Source organism: Myotis lucifugus, unplaced genomic scaffold (genome assembly GCF_000147115.1).
Source record: "Myotis lucifugus unplaced genomic scaffold, Myoluc2.0 scaffold_190, whole genome shotgun sequence".
NCBI lineage: Eukaryota > Metazoa > Chordata > Mammalia > Chiroptera > Vespertilionidae > Myotis > Myotis lucifugus.
In genome coordinates this window covers 1,410,228-1,430,476 of record NW_005871238.1, presented here as the reverse complement: position 1 = coordinate 1,430,476, position 20,249 = coordinate 1,410,228, and the positions used below count along the sequence as shown (strand labels likewise).

Here is a 20,249-nt window from a genome sequence, read left to right as displayed (position 1 = left end):
GGACCCTTGAGTCTGCAGGCCGACGCTCTATTCACTGAGCCAAATCGGTTAGGGCTGTTTCTTTTTTTATAATATATTTTTATTAATTTCAGAGAGGAAGGGAGAGGGAGCAACAGAAACATCAGTGATGAGAGAGAATCATTGATCAGCTGCCTCCTGCACGCCCCACACTGGGGATCAAACCCACAACCCAGGCATGTGCCCTTGACCGGAATAAAACAGAATCTTTCAGTCCTCAGGCTGACGCTCTATCCACTGAGCCAAACCAGCTTGGGCTCATTTGCCTTCCTAACACTCGTCAGTGGCCTTCTTTTACATTTAGAATTAAATTTTAGCCCTAGCTGGTTTGCTCAGTGGATAGATTATTGGCCCGCAGACTGAAGGGTCCCAGGTTCAATTCCGGTCAAGGGCATGTACCTGGGTTGCAGGCTCAGGCTTAATCTCCGGCCCTGTGGGAGGCAACGAATCGATGTGTCTCTCACATCGATGTTTCTCTCTCTCTGTCATTCCTCCTCCCTTCCCCTCTCTCTAAAAATCAATGGAAAAATATCCTTGGGTGAGGATTAACAAAAAATATAAGTAAATAAATTTTAAAACTTACCACTTTAAATCCTACTGGACTCTGCAGGATCTGACCGCTGTTCTCTCTTCCCAGAGTCTCCCTTGCTCACTACCCTCAGGCCATGGGATCTTCCTTCAGAAGCTCATGTTTGCCAGGATCATTCCAGAAGGGCTCACCCTCAGCATGGCAGGCCCTTGCTGGCCGCTTCTCAGAGAGGTCCCCTGTGTTGCTCCTGCACCGGCTGTATTTTACTCCCTCGTCATCCTTGCCCACAACCTTCAGTTCTTTTCCTCTACAGAGCTTAGCGCAATCTTAATTAAACATTTGTGTGTATTTGTCTACTGTCAGTCTCTCCAAACTAGACGGCCAGCTTCCTGGGTGCCGTGTGTTGCTCACAGCTGCACCTCCGGTGCCTCTGGCACACATCGGCTACATGGGAGAGATGTGCTGAGTGATGAACACTGGGGATGCTCAGTCCTCCAGGAAACCAGGGGCTGTTGGTCCTGGGAGCTTGCTCTGCGTTGTAGGGGATGAGGAAGATCTCAGGTTTAGCAGGTAGATGGGAATCATGATAGAAAAAAGGCCAGGGGAGAGGTCCCCATAGTCAGCCCTGCCCTTAACATTGGTACTGATAACTCACTCTAACAGTTCGCTACATAAAGCATGTCCTGGCCTCTGACATTGACAAATATACCTTCACAATGACCTGGAAGGCCAGATTACACTCAGAGATCTTGGACTCTTTGGATTTCACACCAGAACTTGGTAGCATAGGAAGAACTGCCCCCAGCCCCAGGACTGAGGCCAGACCCTTTCTCTTTCACCCACAAATTTCTCCCACACTGTGAAGGGCCTTCATATTTGAGCTCCGTGCAGACCCCCAAAGCTGCCCTTTAGCTACGCTCAGACCTAGGGGTGCACATATAGGTAGTTTGGAAAGGGGCTTGTTCCAGATTCCCGTGTGGACAGGGAATTCCATGATTCTGGATTCTTAGTGCGTTACAGGCCCGGGGCAGGGGCCCTCTTGCCTTGGTGGAAGCCTGGTACTGTCTGCCTTTGGCCTCCTGGGAGTAACTGGCCAGGGGATGGACTGACAGGTATCCTGTGGTGCTCATCCTTTCTGGACATAGTCTCCAGAGGAATAAACTCTCTGCTACCTGCCGCCTGGAGTTCGCTGAGGCTCTGGCTGGCACCCCTGGGCTCCGGTGTGCACCCAGCCCCTCTCAGGAGTGCATGGGAGACAGCTCCGCACCTTCTCCTTTTCCTGGGTGCTCAGGCCTCAGGGTACCAGGCAAGCCGGGAGCTCAGCCCCATCCCTGCACTCCTGCCCCTCTTCCTGGAGTGGCCAGGCCTGCTGTCAGGCTTGCTGTCATCTTCGTCTCTCACATTCTCATGTGCCGGAAGCTGGTCCATCCTTGCTGCTTGACACAGTTGCTGCAGGGAAGAAACATCTGCACAGCATATGTTTCAAGGGACCTGGCATATATGGCATACTGTTCTTAATATGTTTGTTCCCCTTCTTGGCACTATGTGTTTTAACCAAGGCCACCTCTCCGAGAAAGGTTGTTTCCCCAGGTAGGGATTTTCCCCTGAAGTTAGGGAGGGAATAAAACCCCTTAACTAAGTGCCAGGTGGGTAGTTAGTCACTTTAACTATGAACAATCACCCTTAAGCTACATAATCTTTACTCCCTGGAATGGAGATAAGAAACGCCCTAACCTTTGGAATAGAAATTGATAGGATTAAAATCAACTGGCATAAATACAGATGTAACAAGACAATAAAACACAGAACTTGGCTGAAGATCCTGGACAGAACTTGGCTAGAGGTCCTGGCTAGAGAACCTGGCTAGGCTGCTGATCAACTGAACGCTGCCTCTGTGTCATTCCTTCTTCGCCAACTCCGTCCACACCTTTGGGAACCCCTGGACCTTCTGGGGCTGGACCCCAACACTCATGCTGAGCCACCACCATGCATGGGGCTCTGGGCTCTGGGCTCTGGGCTTCATGCTCAGGAGGAGTTCACAGCCCCCAGTGTGAGTGGGAACTGTTAGGGATTTTCTGGGAGAGTTGAGCCAGAAGGTTATTATCAGGTTTGGGCAAGAGGGATCCCAGTGTATTTCTGAACAAGAGTTTGAAAGACTCCTGAGGGTCTGAGCAGCCCCAGGGAGGGGTGCAGGCCTGAGGCCAAGAGGCTGGGCCAGAGGGCAGGATTGAGCATTTCAAAATCTCACTCCAGGTACCCAAGAGGGTGGTGCCAGCCCTGCCTTGAGCAGACTGCTGCCCCTCTGTACTGCCACCTAGAGGGAACTCTGAAGACAACCTACCTGCCTGGGATGTCTTGGTATTTTGGGAACTCAGTCAACAAAGAAGCCCCTGATGCTGCTCTGGGAAGATGTCCCCAGGGAACTACCATGCCACACCTTCTTCATTTCCTGCCAACTGAAGCTTTACTCCCAGCCAGCGCCTCTGTCCCTGTCACCACTTCCCTGTGGACCTGCCGGTGCTCCTTAGGGCTGGAGGTCTCACAGGTCAGGAGACAGCTCTGAGCACATGCCAGGGGCTGTGACATGGTTTACTCCTTGGAATCACTTATTGACATACTTCTCCACTAGCATGTAACCTCTTTGAGGGCAGGGATGGTGATGCCACTATTTAGACATCTCTGTGCCCAAGTTGGTACTGGTGGCCAGTAGGTGATGAGTAAATGCTCCCTGAATGAACAGACACATGCATTTCCTGTTCAAACTTCTTTTTGTATCTTATTTTGTTAAACCAACTGCCACTTGTGATAAGCTATCTCCCTATGCCCCTAAGGGGAACTCTTGACCCCAGCTAGGCCAGTCAAGCTCAATCTGTTTGTTGGGAATTTTAATCTTCAGTGAGCAACACGGGAACAGAAAATATTCCACGGGGGCCCTTGAGGAGGTTGTCCTGAGGCCTGCATCCCTGAGGCCACCTGGCGTGTCCTTTCTGAGGCCTGGTTGGTCAGAGTTGTCTTTGGTCTCTGAGTGCTATAGGCTGAATGTTTGTGTGCTCCCAAAATGTATATGCTGAAACCCACTCCCCAGTATGATGGTGTTTGAAGGTGAGCTCTTTGGGGGAGGAGGGTTAGGTCTTGAGGGTGAAGCCTTCATGAGTGGGATTAGTGCCTGTAGAAGAGAAACCCAGGAGCCTTCCCTCACCCCCTGTACCGTGTGAGGACACAGCAAGAAGATGGCTCTCTATGAACCAAGAAGTGGGCTCTCACCAGACACTAAATCTGCTGGTCCTTGATCTTGGACTTCCAGCTTCCAGAACTGGGAGAAATAAATATCTGTTGATTATAAGTCGCCTAGACTATGGTATTCTCTTACAGCAGCCTAAATTGACCAAGACACTTCTCTCCCCACACCTTTCTAATAATTCCTTCTTTTGCTTTAGTTAAAACCAGAGTTGTCTTCTTTGCTTGCATCCAAAGAACTCTGATACAAGTGTCCCGTTATTCTGAAATGTTCTAAAGAACATGATTTCTTAAATGGCCCTGTGATCGTATTCATTTATTTGACTGCTTTTATGCTATTGTGCTTTCGTACTACTACTCCCCATCAATCTCTCCTGTGTATCCAGTTCTGATCTATTTCCTGAGTGATATACTGAGGAGAATGGCAGAACAAAGGGAACTAGAATAACTCTACTCTATAGGAAGCACAGATTGTGTCTGACACCTGGGCCAGATCCCTTCATTGGCCTCTTTTGTTCCACTGTCTATGCATTCATTCTTTAATTTATAATTCATTCTCAATGTCAGAAGGATCTGGTGGGGTGTCTAGAGCAGGAATGGAAAATTGGTTTCATCTTGGCTCCCCACTTCAATGAATTGTTGGGGTTACTTGATGTACTGCATGTGGACTCAGTGGGAAGAGTGTGCCACAATTAATTATCTACGTTCAACATGGCCTTTGAAGGCAGGTTCTTTATTGAATACAACTTCCCACCTAACTTGTGAAATGTCTCCTAGTCTACATAGCATTGTTCTGAGGTGATTTCTGCTTAAGCACATTCATTGAAACAGCTCACTTCCTATTTGGATTTCTACATTTGTTATTAAGTCCTTCCCTGGTAAGGGGTTGGACTGATTTAGAAAGTTAATTCTGACTCTGCCACCGACTAATTATGTAACCCTAGGGACTAACACTCTATTTGGACTTCAGTTTTCCACTGAGAAATGAAAAATGAAGTGAGTAACCACAAAGTCTCCTTCCAGCTTTAAGACTATTATTCATGAGTCAATATCTGCCTTTCAGTGTCACGTTCCACTGGCCTCAGCCACACAACCTGGCTTGCAGGAGAGCCTGTCAACTATCTGGGGACTTGTGGCCGTCTAAGCTGTTTGTTCAAGGTGAAACATGACCGGTTTCTTGAATCATTTCTCGAATGGTAAGCTTTCTAGACTCTTCACCACCTTGGTCATTCTCTTCTGGACATTGAAGTTTTCCAGTGTCTCACTGGAAGTGAAGTGTGCCTTCCAGAACTGGACGGCCAGTTGTGCAGTGGGAGTGTCCCCATTACTCACTCATGTGCTCGGTCTGGCCCTCCTGGCAGATGGGACCCACGTGAGTAGTGCACAATCCGAGGGGAGGCATCGGCTGAGACTGTGCCGGATCTGGGGATGTGCTGCTGTAGAGGCCCTCTTTCAGGCTGCATGCAGAACAGTTGCAGGGAGCCATTGAGTCAGAGCTGGAGGAAGATGGTGTTTCTCTGCAGACGAGTAAGTTACCAAGTGCTGATGAACCGAACAGGTGCTACTTCTAATAATGGTGGAAGGAAGATCTGCGAGATGTCATGATATTTGCAGCCATTGTTTTTAAACAAGGCACTGGGTGCTCCTGTCTCCATTGATTAAAATAATGTCTCTCTAACCCTTTTCTTTTCTCTAACCATCTCTCCATTCTCTCTGACATCATGTCACATGACACCTTTGCCCCAGCAGCTCTTGTATTTTTCCTTTGCACAGAAGGACAGAAACAGAGGGTCTTGCTCAAGGAAAATATAACAAAAACAAGTAAAAGCAAAAACAGATTTGGAGAGGACTCTGGTCTGACCACGAGCCCACTGGAAATAATAGTACAAAGGTTGCCATAGGGCTCTCCTGGCCATGCTCACCCCAGGGAAGGGGAATTCTGAAGACTGCAAGGTCCCATGTGCTGTGGCCCAACACCATTACACTGACACTCCCTTTCCACTCTCAGCCCCTTGTTGTTGTTTTTTTAATATATTTTATTGATTTTTTACAGAGAGGAAGGGAGAGGGATAGTTAGAAACATCGATCAGCTGCCTCCTACACACCTCCTACTGGGGATGTGCCTGCAACCAAGGTACATGCTCTTGACCGGAATCAAAGCTAGAATCTTCCAGTCCGCAGTCCGATGTTCTATCCACTGAGCCAAACCGGTTAGGGCTGTCTTCTAATTTATTTATTTTAATCGGGGTAACATTTATAATACTAAAAATATAATATGCTAATTTTACTGGACAGCCGAATGACCTTCCAGACATCCTTCCAGATGACCTTCTGGATGAAGCACGGGCGGCGAGGGCCGAGGCAAGCCACCATGGCTGCGAGGGCCGAGCCCCTTGCATGAATTTCATGCATCGGGCCTCTAGTTGGTTAATAACATTAAATAATTTCAGGTGTACAATGTTATAATTCTTCACCTTTACCCATTTCACCCTGCTCTTCCCCCCCTCCCCTCTGGTAACCACCACTCTGTGGTCTGTATCTATGAGTTTGTTTTTGTGTTGTTTTGTTTGTTACATTTTCATTTTAAACAAAAAGGCAACCAATTGAATGGAAAAATATTTGCAAATGATATTTATGTTCAGGGGTTAATATCCAAAATATATAAAAAACTTATATAACTCAACAACAAAAAACCCAAACAACTCAATTAAAAAATGGGCAGAGAATCTGAATAGACATTTTTCCAAGGAAGACATACAGATGGTCAATGGGCATGCAAAAAGATGCTCAACATCACTAATTATTGGGAAAATGTAAATCAAAACCACAATAGGATACTACCTCACACCTGTTTGAATGGCTATTATCAATAGGACAAGAAATAACAAGTGTTGGTGAGGATGTGAAGAAAAGAGAACCCTTGTGCATTGTTGGTGGGATTGCAAATTGGTGCAGCCACTATGAAAACAATTTGGAGGTTCCTAAAAAAAGTAAGAATATAACTATCATATGACTCAGCAATTTCACTTCTGGGTATTTATCTGAAGAATATGAGAACACTAACTTGAAAAGATATATAAACTCCTATGTTCATCGCAGCATTATTGACAATAGGCAAGATATGGAAACAACCTGTGTCCATCGATAGACAAAAGCGCAAAGAAGAGGTGGTATATATATTCAATGGAATATTACTCAGCCATAAAAAATGATAAATACTGCCATTTGCAATAACATGGATGGATCTTGTGGGTATTATGCTAAGGAAAATAAGTCAGACAGAAAAGGACAAAAGCTGTATGATGTCACTCATATGTGGAATAAAACAAAAAAGTAAGAAAGAAACAAACAAAACAAAAACTCACTCTCTTGTTTTGACCCAGCTGCCTTGGCCTCCATTCTAGTTTTCATAAACACCAGCCATGCTCTCACTTCAGGGCCTTTCCATCGTCTGGTCTCTGGAATGCTCTTTTCCCAGACACTGCATGGCTCACTCTACTTCATTGGGTTTCTGTTCCAAGATCACCTCATCAGAAGGTATTCTCTAATTGCCGTATCCAAAGATGGACCCCTTCTCCTCAACATAGCATTCGCTGGTCTTTCACTCGTCTGATCTCTCTTAACAGAATCTACAAACACCTGGCATATACTTACTTGCTTATTTATTATCTAGAATATAAACTCTGTAAAGGAAGGGCATTGCTTTGTCCACTGCTGATTTCCTAGTGTCTTGAAGTGCATCCAGCACACACTTGACCCTCAATCAATACTTGTTCTTGTGTGACTTTTAAAGCATCAATCCACATGCCCATTAACACACATATTGTTCTCACAGAAGCACTTTGAGTTTTTCCTCAAAGGAGGTTAATTAGTCCACTAGTTGACAAGTGAGTCATTGGGGATGGAACATCAATTTATTTGAACAGAACAGATCTGTTCAAAAAGGTCCTGGTGCACCACCCTACAAAACACTGTCTAATTGAGGTCACTAAGAGTTACCTTGTGAAGGGAGAACTGTGGGCCCCACCCCATCCACAGCTGCTCTGATCTGAGATGGGACTCTGGGGATGAAGGAAAGTAAGGTGGGGCGTGGTGTGTGTGTGTGTGCTCCCTTCATACAACCACCATGGCCCCTTGCTAGATCTTGGGCTTTCTCTTTCACATAATTTTAGGAACTGAGGCCAGTTTTGCATGATTCACTAGCTGGCAGGTGGGGGCAACACAACTTCCCAGGTTGGGTGGCCCTGTGCATGCTCAGGTGGACTTGGGGGTGATGGGAGAGAAGTGGGTACAGGGAAAGCATGAAGACTAGGTGAAGCCAGCTGACCAGCAGGGCACCTCTGAGCAGAGCTAACAGGCAGGGAAACTCCAGGACTAGTTAAATGGAGGAGTGGCAAGATGAATCTGGAGGCCAGTTGCACTGACCAGGTGTCCCAGGTGAAGTGACTGCACAGGAATTGAGGTGAAGAGGGAAGATCCTTGGACCCGACTAACATCCTGAGCGGAATGATCGAAGCCATCCTGGAAAATACTTCAAAACCTACCCCTATTTACTCAATGCCTCCTTCCTCTCTATTATCAAGAGCTGAGTGAGGCCCCAGGAAAAAAAAAATCCAATTATATGTGGAAGGGAGTAACTATGCACCTTATCATCTACTAATCCCAAAGTTTAGCTCATCAAGTATTTTTCCAGTGGCAATACCCCAGAGCTTTTCTAGACAGAATCACTCAGTGGCAGATAGTATTTTCCGAAGATGGCCACAATAATTGCTTTCATCCAACAAGCTCTTCTTTAAAAGTGACCTTGACCATCTTCCTTTTGAGTTGTGGGTCTTTTCCCTCTCTCCTTGAACTTGGGTGGATCCTCTGCACTTGCATTTGAAAATTAGTGTGCCAGATGCCGGGATGCTTCAGCTCCCTTCCCCTTAGAAATTTTTCTTCTTCTTAGCTTCTCCTAGCTCTTTCCTCTCTCAGCTTCAGGTAGAGACGCTTACCTCAAACTGAGCTGCTTTTCTTGAAGTTGTGCAAAAACTTTGGCTGGGGCAAATTTAATATCTTTTTTTTCTGGTCACTGGAGGCAAGAATCTCAAGTCCCACCCCCAGATCCTATAGGAGTCCTGATAGTTAACAGAGAGGGTGAAGTTATCTACTAAAAAGTTGCTATCTAGCCGAAACCGGTTTAGCTCAGTGGATAGAGCATCAGCCTGCGGACTGAAAGGTCCCAGGTTCGATTCCGGTCAAGGGCATGTACCTGGGTTGCGGACACATCCCCAGTGGGAGATGTGCAGGAGGCAGCTGATCGATGTTTCTCTCTCATCGATGTTTCTAACTATCTCTCTCCCTTTCTCTCTGTAAAAAATCAATAAAATATATTTTAAAAAAAAGTTGCTATCTACAAAAAGGTGTTACCTGTAAAGTGGCACCCATCCCAACCATGAGATATAAACCACCCTTTGATGGTCTATAACTGTAAATTACCTTTGAGGGTCATGCACTCAAATGACCTGAAAGCCTTTCAGGCCAGAAAGAGAAACCCTTGTCCTCCACCTCCCACCTTCACCTATTTCTAGACCTTTTCTTATGACAATGCCTTGGTCATCAGGATCTCAAACTGCAGGAGCCTGGGCTAGGGCTGGGACTGGGGCTGGAAGTAGGTGATTGAGAGAGTCACAGTTAGTTCAGAGGTTTAATGTCTCTTAAGGCCTGGGACCCAGGCTGGAGGCAATCCTTTGCTGCAGGTCAGTCTGTCAGGGTTATCATAACAAGGTACCACTGACTGGGTGACTTAAACAGCAGACATTTATTTTCTCACACTTCTGTAGACCGAAAGTCCAACATCACTGTATCAGTTGGTTTGGTGTCTACTGAGGCCTCACTCTTTGGCTTCAATCTCTCTGTGTCCTCCCATGGCTGTTTCTCCCCTGTGTGTGCATTTCTGGTGTCGCTCCTCTTCTTATAAGGACCCCAGGCATATTACCAGTAAATTAGGGCCCTATTCCAATGACTTCATTTAACCTTAACTATATCTTTAAAGGCCCTATCTCCAAATAGTCATATTTTGAGAAATTGGACTTAGGACTTCAACAAATGCAATGGTGGGAAGTGAATGACCTGGACAGTCACTGTCCCTGTGGGTCCTGGAGAATGTCCAGTGTCCTTTAGGGAATATCTTCTTAGGCCCATCTTGCCCAGACCAAAGCCAGGGCATGCAATACGGGCAGAGGGAAGGGAGAGAGTGTGGAAGGTTGTGCCTATGTTTCCTGTCCTCCCAATGGGACAGCTGCCCAGGCTGCCCCTGGAAAGTGCAATGGCGTCTCCCAGGAGCTACGAGGACCGTGGTAGTTTCCAGGCACCAACTAGGTCCTGGACCATCATGTGCCTGGGCAGTGGGGTTCCTCATGATCCCACATCAGTTTATCTCCTCCCTCATGGCAGATCCTACACAAGGGGGTTCTCTGTTTGTAGAGTGACTTCATCAGCACAGACTTCCTTCTTCTTTCTCCCTGCAAGGAGATAAGATAGAAGGTTACCCCTCCAATGTTTAGAATCTTAGTAACCTTGACCAGCCCAAGGTCACCTCAGGCAAAAAAAACCACACCCACAACCCTCCCCCCGCCCCCCATTTTATCAAGACCATGGAAAAGGAGATGCTTCAAAGACAAGTAGTTCTTCCTACTGTCTAGCCTCCCTCTGCACTATGCCATGCATTTAGCTATAAAGAGTATAGAAAGTTAGAGCTGGGATGGACTCAGTTAAATGGCCAGAAGCCACATGGCAGAGCCAGAGCCAGCTCTGGACTCCCTGTGAGGAGCCTTTCTGTTGGGTCCTTTCTGTCCTTCTCGGTGGCCAAAGCCACTCTTTTCTGAGCCTTGACAACGTTAAGCTGAGAGAAGGTTGATTAGGGAGAGATGGCCAAGGGGTTTTGGGGTTCTTTTTGGGGTAATGAAAATGTTCTAAAATTGATTGTGGTGATGGATACACAACTCTGTGAATACAATAAAAGCCACTGAATTGCATGCACTTTTTAAAAAATATATTTCTTTATTGATTTCAGAGAGGAAGGGAGAAGGAGAGAGAGATAGAAACATCAATGATGAGAGAGAATCATTGATCAGCTGCCTCCTGCACGCCCCCTACTGGGGATCGAGCCCGCAACCCAGGCATGTGCCCTTGGCCAGAATCAAACCCGGGACCCATCGGTCCGCAGGCCAGCGCTCTATCCACTGAGCCAAGCCGGCCAGGTCTGTATGCACTTTAAATGGGTGCATTGTATGGTATGTGAATTATATTTCAATAAAGCTGTTAAAACAAAAAGCTGCTCTTTCCCGGCTTCTACATAAATCCCGGGACTGCCTGGGACAGACAGGGCCCCTGGATGGAGTTTGACCTCAGCTGCTTTTCCCCCATCCCCAGGGAAAGAACATACAAGAGCCAGTCCTCTGCTCCAGCTCTATGCTGAGCGACTCAGGTCTCATGCCTCCTTCTCCTTGCTGACCCGCTCTCTCCACCCTGGGCCAGCAAGCCACACAGCCTGGGATGCACAAAAGCAGGAAGCCCAGGCCATTGGAGGTGCTTCTTTCAGGGGCGGGGCATTCAGGGCAAAGGCAGGGCTGATGGGTGTAGAGCTCAGAACCTGGCTGACCACTGAATTTCCCCTTTCTTCTCCTTGACAAAGAGGCACGATCAGCTCCCAGCCAGAGAGCACTTTGCTCAGAGAATATTTTCTAGGCAACAAGGGGTTGGGATTCCACTAAACTTTTACTCAACAAACCTTTATTGATATAGAAACTATTGCTAGATGCCCAGTGGTGACCCAGCATTTGCCTTTAAAGGGTTAAGAATTCAGTGGGAGAGTAAGTGCAATCAGTGCTGTGAGTGGGGTAAGCGATGGGCGTTAAAGGCAGAACATTAGCCAGCCAGTGTGGCTCAATGTTGAGCATCGACCTATGAACCAGAAGGTCACAGTTCAATTCCCAGTCAGGGCACGTGCCCAGGTTGCGGGATTGATCCCTGTTGTGGGGCGTGCAGGGGCAGCCAATCAATGATTCTCTCTCATCATTGATGTTTCTATCTCTTTCTCTTCCCCCTCTTTGACATAGATAAAAATATAGATCTTATAGGAGATAATCCAATGCAGGAGTTGAGTGGGAAATCATGGAAAGTGTGCTCCAGACAGGGAAAATGGAATGTGCAAAGGCCTGAAGATGTATGTAAGAGAATAGCTCACTTGAAGAGCTACAAAAGGAACTTCAATTCTGATTGGAGGCCAGAATGCAAGATGGAGAGGGCCAAGAGATGAGGTGGGAGAGGTATAGAGGGCAGACAATCTGAAGACAAATAGGAAGAGGTCCAAATCTGCCCATCTTTCCAGTAGATTTAGCTCCCCACCCACCTCCAGCACGTGCAGAACTCCCACCTGAGCAGGGGCCCCAGTACCAGGCAGAGAGACCAGCCAGGACCAGAAGCAGCAAGACAGGCACCACCACCAGCAGCACATCCTTGTAGGAGGCCTTCCCTGGGGCAGGACATGGAGGGGGCAGGGTCAGCAGTGGACTTGATGCTTCACTACCCCACATTGCCCCTTGGCCCGTGGCATACCTGCCTCATGATGGCAGCTCTCCCAGGGGGTGACTATAGTCGAATTCCAGCTGACGGGGTTGGAGACAATGCAGGAAAAGGCCATGCCCTTGTCTTCTGGTCCCAGCGAAACCCTCAACACCTGTCCATCTGTGAAGAGGCCATGTGGCTCGATACCAAAGTCAATGGTCCCCTCCTGTCGCCAGCTATAGGTTATGTCACTGATGTTGGGGACCCAACAGGACAGGAAAGCCTGGCAGGTCTTGGGGGACTGAGATACAGCAATGAACACTTGTACCGTAGGCCTGGGTACTGCATCTGGGCAAAAATAGTAGAGCAGGTCTGGGTTACTGGGGTGCTGGGCAGGGCCCTCGCCCTGGCTCTTGGATCCACGCCGGGGTAGGTAATGCCTCTGACTAGTCCACTCTTGTTCCAAAACCTTGTCTGGCTTCCTGTTGACCACAGGACCAAAGCTGAATTCCTAAGTGTGGGATTCAAAATCCTCCATAAAATGGTTGAGGTCCGTCTCTCCAGCTATCCCTCCTGCTGGTCCTCCCTAATTTCCAGTTCTCTCAAACATGTCATGCTCTTCCATGCTTTCCTATGTCTCAGCAGGGCACACATACCTTTATCCTCTTGGCCCCCTAGAAAACAGTGGGCCCAGCTTGGACACACTGCCTGCTGCCCTGACTGCAAAGCCTTCCCTGCTCCTCCAGGTGTGGCGCTGAGCTTTCCAAGCCCTCTGTCTGTCTCTTGTCATAGCACGTCCCCCATAATATATCAACAGAGAGATAGTGAGCATTTATCACATCAGGCAAAAACCAAAACAACAACCAAAACAACAACAGCAGCAGCAGCAGCCCATCATACACATGCCTGGACTTTTGGAGATTAGAGTTTGGTGAGGCAGACAAATGCTGACAAGAAATGATCAAGATAATAATTACAATGGTGCAAATAGGGCTATGAAGGGGCTCTGTCTTGTTATCTTCATAACCCTCGCTCTCTAGGTGCTCAGCTGCCTGGGCCATTCAACAAACTGGTGTCCTGCTCCCCTTTCCTATGCAGGTTGGTGAGTCAATCCCGGGTCTCCCTGGCAAGGGGGCCAGCGGGAGAGCCTTCTGGTGACAATGAGAGGGCTCAGTGTCTGACAGCATTGCAAAGCCAAGCAGAGTAAAACCTCATGGATGCCAGCTCCGTGTGCTGGGATTTGGAATATGAAAAAAGAAAAAAAAAATGCTGGGCACACTAATAGTATAAACAAAGTTTACAGGGGAGATATTTATACTCCTTAGGAGGACAAGCTGCTTCCAAACACGATGAGCACATTGACATGTCTGGTAACTGATCTGCTAATTCAAATCCTTCTTTATCTATTGTCAGAGCAGGGTGCCTAAGGACGGCTGTTTGGCAGCTTTGTGCAATTAGTTCTAATCAAGCTATGCATTTGGAAGCAATAAAACAGCAATTTCCTTACAATTTGTAATTCGGATGCCGAGAACAGGGCATTCTGGAGCCTCGCGGTGTGGGTGCTGCATGTGTTCTCACACTCAGTGTCCTCATTTCCCATGTGCGGCAGCTGAGACTCAACAAGGAAGAAGCCCCAGGGCTGCCTGTACGGTTGTGTAGGTTATTCACTGCACAAGGGCCTTGGCCAGGGGGGAGCAGGGGAAGGTGGGGGTGCTGAAACCCAGCCAGCACGCTGTTTGCCAAACTGTACTCCTGGTTCAGGGCCGCATGCATCCAGAGGGACACCCGTCTAAGTGCTTATCAGCACCCTGAGTGGCAGCCAGTTAGCTGTCTCAGGGAGGGGGCGGGGTGTTTCTCTCCTCCCAATTTGCTACTGCCTTTCCCTCCCTCATTGTTTCCCTCTTCCTAGCTGTCACCCCTACTCTCCATTCCTGAATTTGAACCTTGTCCTCCCCTCTTCACTACCAAATTTCCAAGGTTTTACTGAAATTGTGCTTTGGGGTCATTCACATATCATTTCCAAGCTGCTAGATATCTAAATGAGAGCTGGAAGGCCATTGTTTTTTCTTGACCAGAAGAAATATAGTAAAGGTGGTAGAGGTGGAGGTGATGGTGGAGGTGTGGAGGTAGAGGTAGAAATAGTAATAGTGGTAGAAGTAATGGTGGAGGTAGAGGTGGTTGTGGTGGTGGCTGTGAAGGTGATGGGGGTAATGGAGATAGAGGTGGAGATGATAGTGGAGTGGTGAAGTTGGAGATAGAGATAGTTATAGTGATAGAAATGATGGTGGAGGTGAAGGTGGTGGTAGTGGTAGGGTGATGAAGGAGGAAGATGGTGAAGGTGGAGGTAGTGATGGTGGAGGTGGAGGTAGAGATAGTGATAGTGGTAGAAGTGATGGTGGAGGTGGAGTTGGTAGTGGGGGTGGAGATGGAGGTGGTGATAGGCTGCTGAAGGAGGAAGGCAGTGAAGGTGGAGGTGGTGCTGGTGGAGGTACATGCGAAGGTAGTGTTAGTGGTAGAAATGATGGTGGAGGTAGAGGCGGTGATAGTGGTAGGTGATGAAGGAGGAAGGTGGTGATGGTGGAGGTGATGATGGAGGAAGAAGATGTGGAGGTAGTGATAGTGGTAGAGGTTATGGTAGAGGTGGTTGTGATGGAGGTGGAGGTGAAGTTGCTGGAAAGAAAGCCCCTTTCTGTCCCCAGTGAATTCAGACACCTGAGCTGAGGTGCTGAACGAGGCTGCATGAATGACCCTGCAAACCCACACGGAGCAGAGGTCTGCCTGCTGAGCCAGGCTAACCTACAGAATTGTGAGAAATAAAAATAGCTGTCTTTAGCCAATAAGGTTGGGGATGGTATGTTTTGCAACTATGAATGACTGAAGAACCCATGCATATATATATAGTTAAGATCTCTAAATATATCTGAAATAACTCTTTTAAAAATATAAAATAAAAATTCTGTACTTCTAACTACAGTTGAATTATAAACTTTAATAAAAAAATAGTGCCATAGTTTGATTGGCAATATTTGCCCTTTTTAGTGGCACATAAAATAATGGCATGTCTTAATCTGATACCCTTTGACTGGTGAGGCACAGGTCAACTTCCGTCCCAGATGCTTTCCAAGCCCCACTGCACTTCACTGCCATGAGCATCTATGTGGTAACATCACGATGCCCACTCTACTAATGAGACGGCGAATGTCGGAGCTCAGCCTTCTGTCCAAGACCACTGAGTCCGGAAAATGCCACGCTGGGGCTCAGACTGGGACTGTAGAGCTGGGCTGCTCCCGATCCAGCTCCCCTGGGGGAACCTGAGGAGCGTTCTCAGATGCGACTGCAGGAGACTCTCTGAATCAGCCACGAAGTCAGAGGCCCAAGGTTTCTGGAACCCAGTTCTCCAGCTCCCAGGACTCAAGGTGCCCTTCCAGGACCGTGTGAGGGAAGGTGGGCAGGGAGCCAGGGCCGGGCACACTCACCGTACACCTTGAGCTGCAGGATCTGGGTCCAGGCCCGGCCTTCAGTGTCCACGAGCAACACGGAGAAGTTGCCGCTGTCCCCGGACTCCAGCGGCCCGAGCTCCAGGCTCAGGTTGCGGTGCAGCCGGGTGCGGCCCAGGAAGCGGGAGTGGTACAGGATCTCCAGGGAACCCCGGAAAGACGTGGCCAGGAGCTCCTCCGAGGGCCAGAGAGACCGCCAGATGGCCTCTCGGACTTGGAAGCCAGGGTGGCACTCTGCCGCCAGCAGCACCGAGCCCCCGACCTGGCCCTGCACGTGGGCACCAGTAGCCGCGACAGGAAGCGGTGCTGCAAGAACAGAGCCACATCACTCCGCCTGCCCGAGGCTCCTCAATCTCTCCTGCACGCAGCATGGAGCAAATTAGGGCTCCTCTCCCCCGACTCCCTTCACCCATGTTGAGAATGCACTGTCCCAGGGGCTGGGAACAAAATTAAAAAGAATTCATACCTGTGCTCATGGAGCTCAGAGAGGAAGCCAAGCAATTAACATATAGTAAAACATAGCAATTAAAATATAGCAAGCCAAGTGCCATCATGGGAAAAGGGGGAGACTCTGGGAGAACACCGGTAGCGTGAGGGTGTAACCTCACCTGGTCTGGAGGGTTTAGGTAAACTGAGGCCAAAGGAGAAGCGGAATTTGTCAGGCCAAGCAGAGGGCTGCCTGGAGCGGGGATGGGAAGCGCTACAGGCCAAGGGGACAGCGTGTCCGAAGGCCTGCGGGGGGAGAGAGCATGTGCACAGGGAACTGAAAGTAGGTCTCCGCAGGGGGGGTAAGAATGGTGCTGCAGAGCTGCGACGTAGAAACGCAGGGAATTTCCAGAGAGAACCAGATTGTGCAGGGCCCTGAGAGTGACACTGGCACCTGGGCTTTATCCTCCGAGCAATGAGGGCCCTAGAAGAGGTTTTGGGTAAGAGAGGAAGAGGGTTAGAGGCCTGTGAGAGAGATCACTCCTGGAGCGGGGCAGAGGAGGCCTGTAGGTGGGGCGAACCCGAGGCTGCTTCTATTAACCCAGGAGTGGGGGCCATCCGGTCCTTGGGCTGTAGGCCCGCAAAATCATTGGGTCTGGCCCTGCCAAGGCATGAGGGGTGAGTTCATTAAATGTCTGACCCAATATAGCCGGCTAATGTTTAAGCTGACTATTTCGTATGGCCCTCGGATGATGCTATAAAGATCCAAATGGCCCTCGGCAGAAAAAGGTTCCCCACCCCTGTTTAATCCAAAGGTGAGTGATGGAAGTTTGTATTGAGGGGGAGCACCAGAGGGGAGTAGAGGTGGCAGGAACTGAGAGAGATAAGAAGTGTCATCAGTGGATCTGGCAGTAGATTGGGTCTGAGAAGCGAAGGAGCAAGGAGTCAAGGATGGCTCCCAGGTCCTTGGAACCCAAAGGTGCCAGTTCTCTGTGACCCAGGACAGGAGGAGAAACAGAAGGGGGAGAGGCGGCAGGGGGCTGAGTGTTGCCGGGAACGTGTGGAGTTTGAGGCCTGTGGGTGATGCCTCTGCTTCAAGTGCGCCCTGCCCCCTTCTCAGGCTAATGTCTGCTCATCCTTGAAGCATCAGGGTTCCCTAATCTCCCCCGTCCATCCCTGCAGGTTACACACTCATTCTCCGTGTTCCCTCAGCAGCCTGGGATCCTTGCTACGAATTGGCCTTGTTTCTGTTGTTATCGCGTGGTTATGAGTCAGTGTCTCCCGCTGGCCTGTGAGTTCCTCTCTCCATCTTTGCACTCCCAGTGCCCACTCTGTTCAGGAGGAGGATGTAGAAACTCAGCAAGTTTTACAGAACGAATGGCAGGATTTGCTGATTTACCTAGTGCCTGGCACAGTGGTGGCTGCAGGGGTGCAGGGCAGAACGAGAGGAGATGCAGGACAGACCCAGGTGCTGGGAGTTCGGTTAAGGAGACGTGCTCTGAATGGTCACTCAACCAGCCACTGGAAACTCTAGCCCCTCATACGCCTCCTTGCACTCCCTGGCGCCAACCATCTCTGGCTTGATTGGTGATGACTTCAGGGGAATGCAGAGTGGAGACAGGATGTAGAGGAGAAATAGCACTGGATGGCAGTCAGGACTCCTGGGTCCTAGCCTGCCTGGCTCTGCCCAGAATGAGCCGTATGACCTTCAGCAATCAGGCTCCTTTCTGGCCTCCTACTGTCCCCTCCATAAAGTAAGGGGTGCACCCATCAGTTGCACTCATTTCGTTTACCACCAAGAGGCTTTTGGCCAAATCAATTTTGCCTCCCAAGGCCAAGGATTTGAAAGATTTTTGAACCAAACAGATTTCTTTTTGTGAGAAATTTCCTTCACATGTCTAGAAATGTTGAAAGCTGCAGAGATTGGAGCCCTCAAGCGTGGAGACTCTGGAGGGACACTGGACAGAGTCATCTCAAAGTCACTGTGGGTCTGAGGTGGACAAAGGTGTCTTTGTCTTTGCTACACCCCCGGACTCCCATGCCCTGGCCTTGCGGTGCTGAGCCGCGTCATACTGAGCACTTCTCACCCAAGGGAGGGAAGTCGGGCACCAGACAGACTGCAGGGATTGCCTGGGGCTGAAGAGACCCAACAGGCAGGCATCCCATCACCAGATTCTCCGCCCCCCAGGCCCACATGTGCTGCATTAAACTTGCTCTCGCCTCTCATCCCTACTCAGTACCCCTTACACAGACCTCAGGATGGGCCCTGGCTTCCCACAGGCTATTGGAAATACATCCTCAGATTGAAAGATCCCTGCTCTGCCCTGCCCTACCCTGTGCTCCTCAGACACACAGTATTTAGAATTCTCACGTGTTAGCACCGCCAGACCCTCACCATTCTCACAGCCAGCTCATTCCAAACCACTGGTGCCACCAGCCTCAGACTTACCAGCCCTGGGCCACACCACAGCTCGAGTCTCCTGGGCATGGGTTCTCCCAGGGCTGCTGCCTCCTTCCGCCCAGGACCCTGCATCTCTTTGCCTGGCCTAGTTTTAAAAGTTGCCCCAAAGCTTGCATCAGTATTGCAGACCCCCTCCCAGTGCCTGGGTTCTTACTTGGGATTGGGGGACCCTGCGCAGACATCTGGCGAGGGGCAGCCGGCCAGAGGGGGCAGCTCTTTGAGGACAGGCCACTCACCTGCCCCACTTACCTGCCCAGAGAAGGGGCATCCACAGGGACCACACAGCCACCCTTCTCCGGAGAGCCAGGAGCGCTCCCCCCACCGCCAGCATCCAGGACATCCTCTGCCTGCGGCGGGGAAGGCTTGAATGGGGACAGGCCGCGTGGCTGCATCGAAGGAGCTGTGACCCTTCTGGAAAGTCCCATGTGCAGAAGGAGGAATCTCCACTCAAAACAAGAGGCCCCGGAACTGAGAACATCCCGAGGAAAGTGGAAGTTGGCTGCAGGCCTGGCTGGGCTCTTCGAGGAGCCGATTCTTGTAAGTCAGTCCCTTTCCCGTGCCTTTGGCTGGATATGCAGTCGCAGGCCACAAGGCCCCCACACAAGCCCACATCCTGTCCTCCGACGCTCTGGGGAGGCCTAAGTGGGCAACAGGGAAAGCGAAGGACCCCGGGGAGGAATCCCTTAGGGCTGAAGTGGGTAAGAATGAGGAGGAGGGTTAGGGCCAGATTCCAGGGGCCTGGAATACTGGGGTTAGTATCAGACTTTTGTTCTGGAGACCAGCGGCTATCACCCTGTGGCATACGAGGCTTCTGAGGGAGTCTGGGGTAGCAGGGCTGCGAGGGGCTCTCCATTCCGAGTGGTTCTGGAGCTGGTGGTCAAGGGGAGGCTCTGAGCAGCTCCTCGTGGAGGGAGGGGCCGGGGCCCCTCAGCTGGTGCTAACTGGCTGGGGGAGGACGGCATCAGGGCTGTTGGGGAGAGAGAGGCGGCAGGGAAGCCCTGGGGGCAGCGGTTGTGATGGTTCTGACCGAAGCAGGAAGGGACTCTCCAGAGAGAGGGCAGAGCAGGGGTCCTGACAGAGCTGCCTGGCTCTGGGCAGAGGCCAAAGGAAGGCAGTCATGATGAGCCATTGCCAAGTCCATCACTCACGCAGCAGGTATTGGCTGAGCATCTCTGAGCCAGGGGCTAGGGACACACAGGTGAGAGGCACAGCTCCTGCCCTCCAGGCATCTGCAGTTGTGATGAGAAGACAGGCTACGTAACCCGGTCATCACCACCAGCGCAGGAGGGGGTCAGGGAGAACTAGGAAATACCCCCCTTCCCCACAGGGAAAACCTCAGGGTGTGTGACACCCACAGAAAATGGACCAGGAAGGAGCAGGAAGGGTTAAGCCTGCGGTGGCAGGTTCCCCTACTGCCATTCACTGGTCAGACCACAGTATTTACCCTGCTCCAGGGCGTGCACTGGAGTCAATTGGCTGGTGAGTTCAAGGGCTCCTGCATTCCTTAGAGAGCAGCTGGCAGTGGGCTGCCCCC

At 49.8% G+C, this 20,249-nt stretch overlaps 1 protein-coding gene across 1 annotated transcript; it reads right to left on the bottom strand.

The window, feature by feature from the left end:
• Positions 1 to 10,210: 10,210 nt before the first annotated feature.
• Positions 10,211 to 19,031, bottom strand: SLAMF8 (SLAM family member 8). The gene is given in 5 exon segments (XM_023760725.1): positions 10,211 to 10,287; positions 12,201 to 12,308; positions 12,386 to 12,679; positions 15,808 to 16,134; positions 18,965 to 19,031. Coding segments are annotated over 5 exon segments (825 nt in total). The 5' UTR covers positions 18,984 to 19,031.
• Positions 19,032 to 20,249: the final 1,218 nt, after the last annotated feature.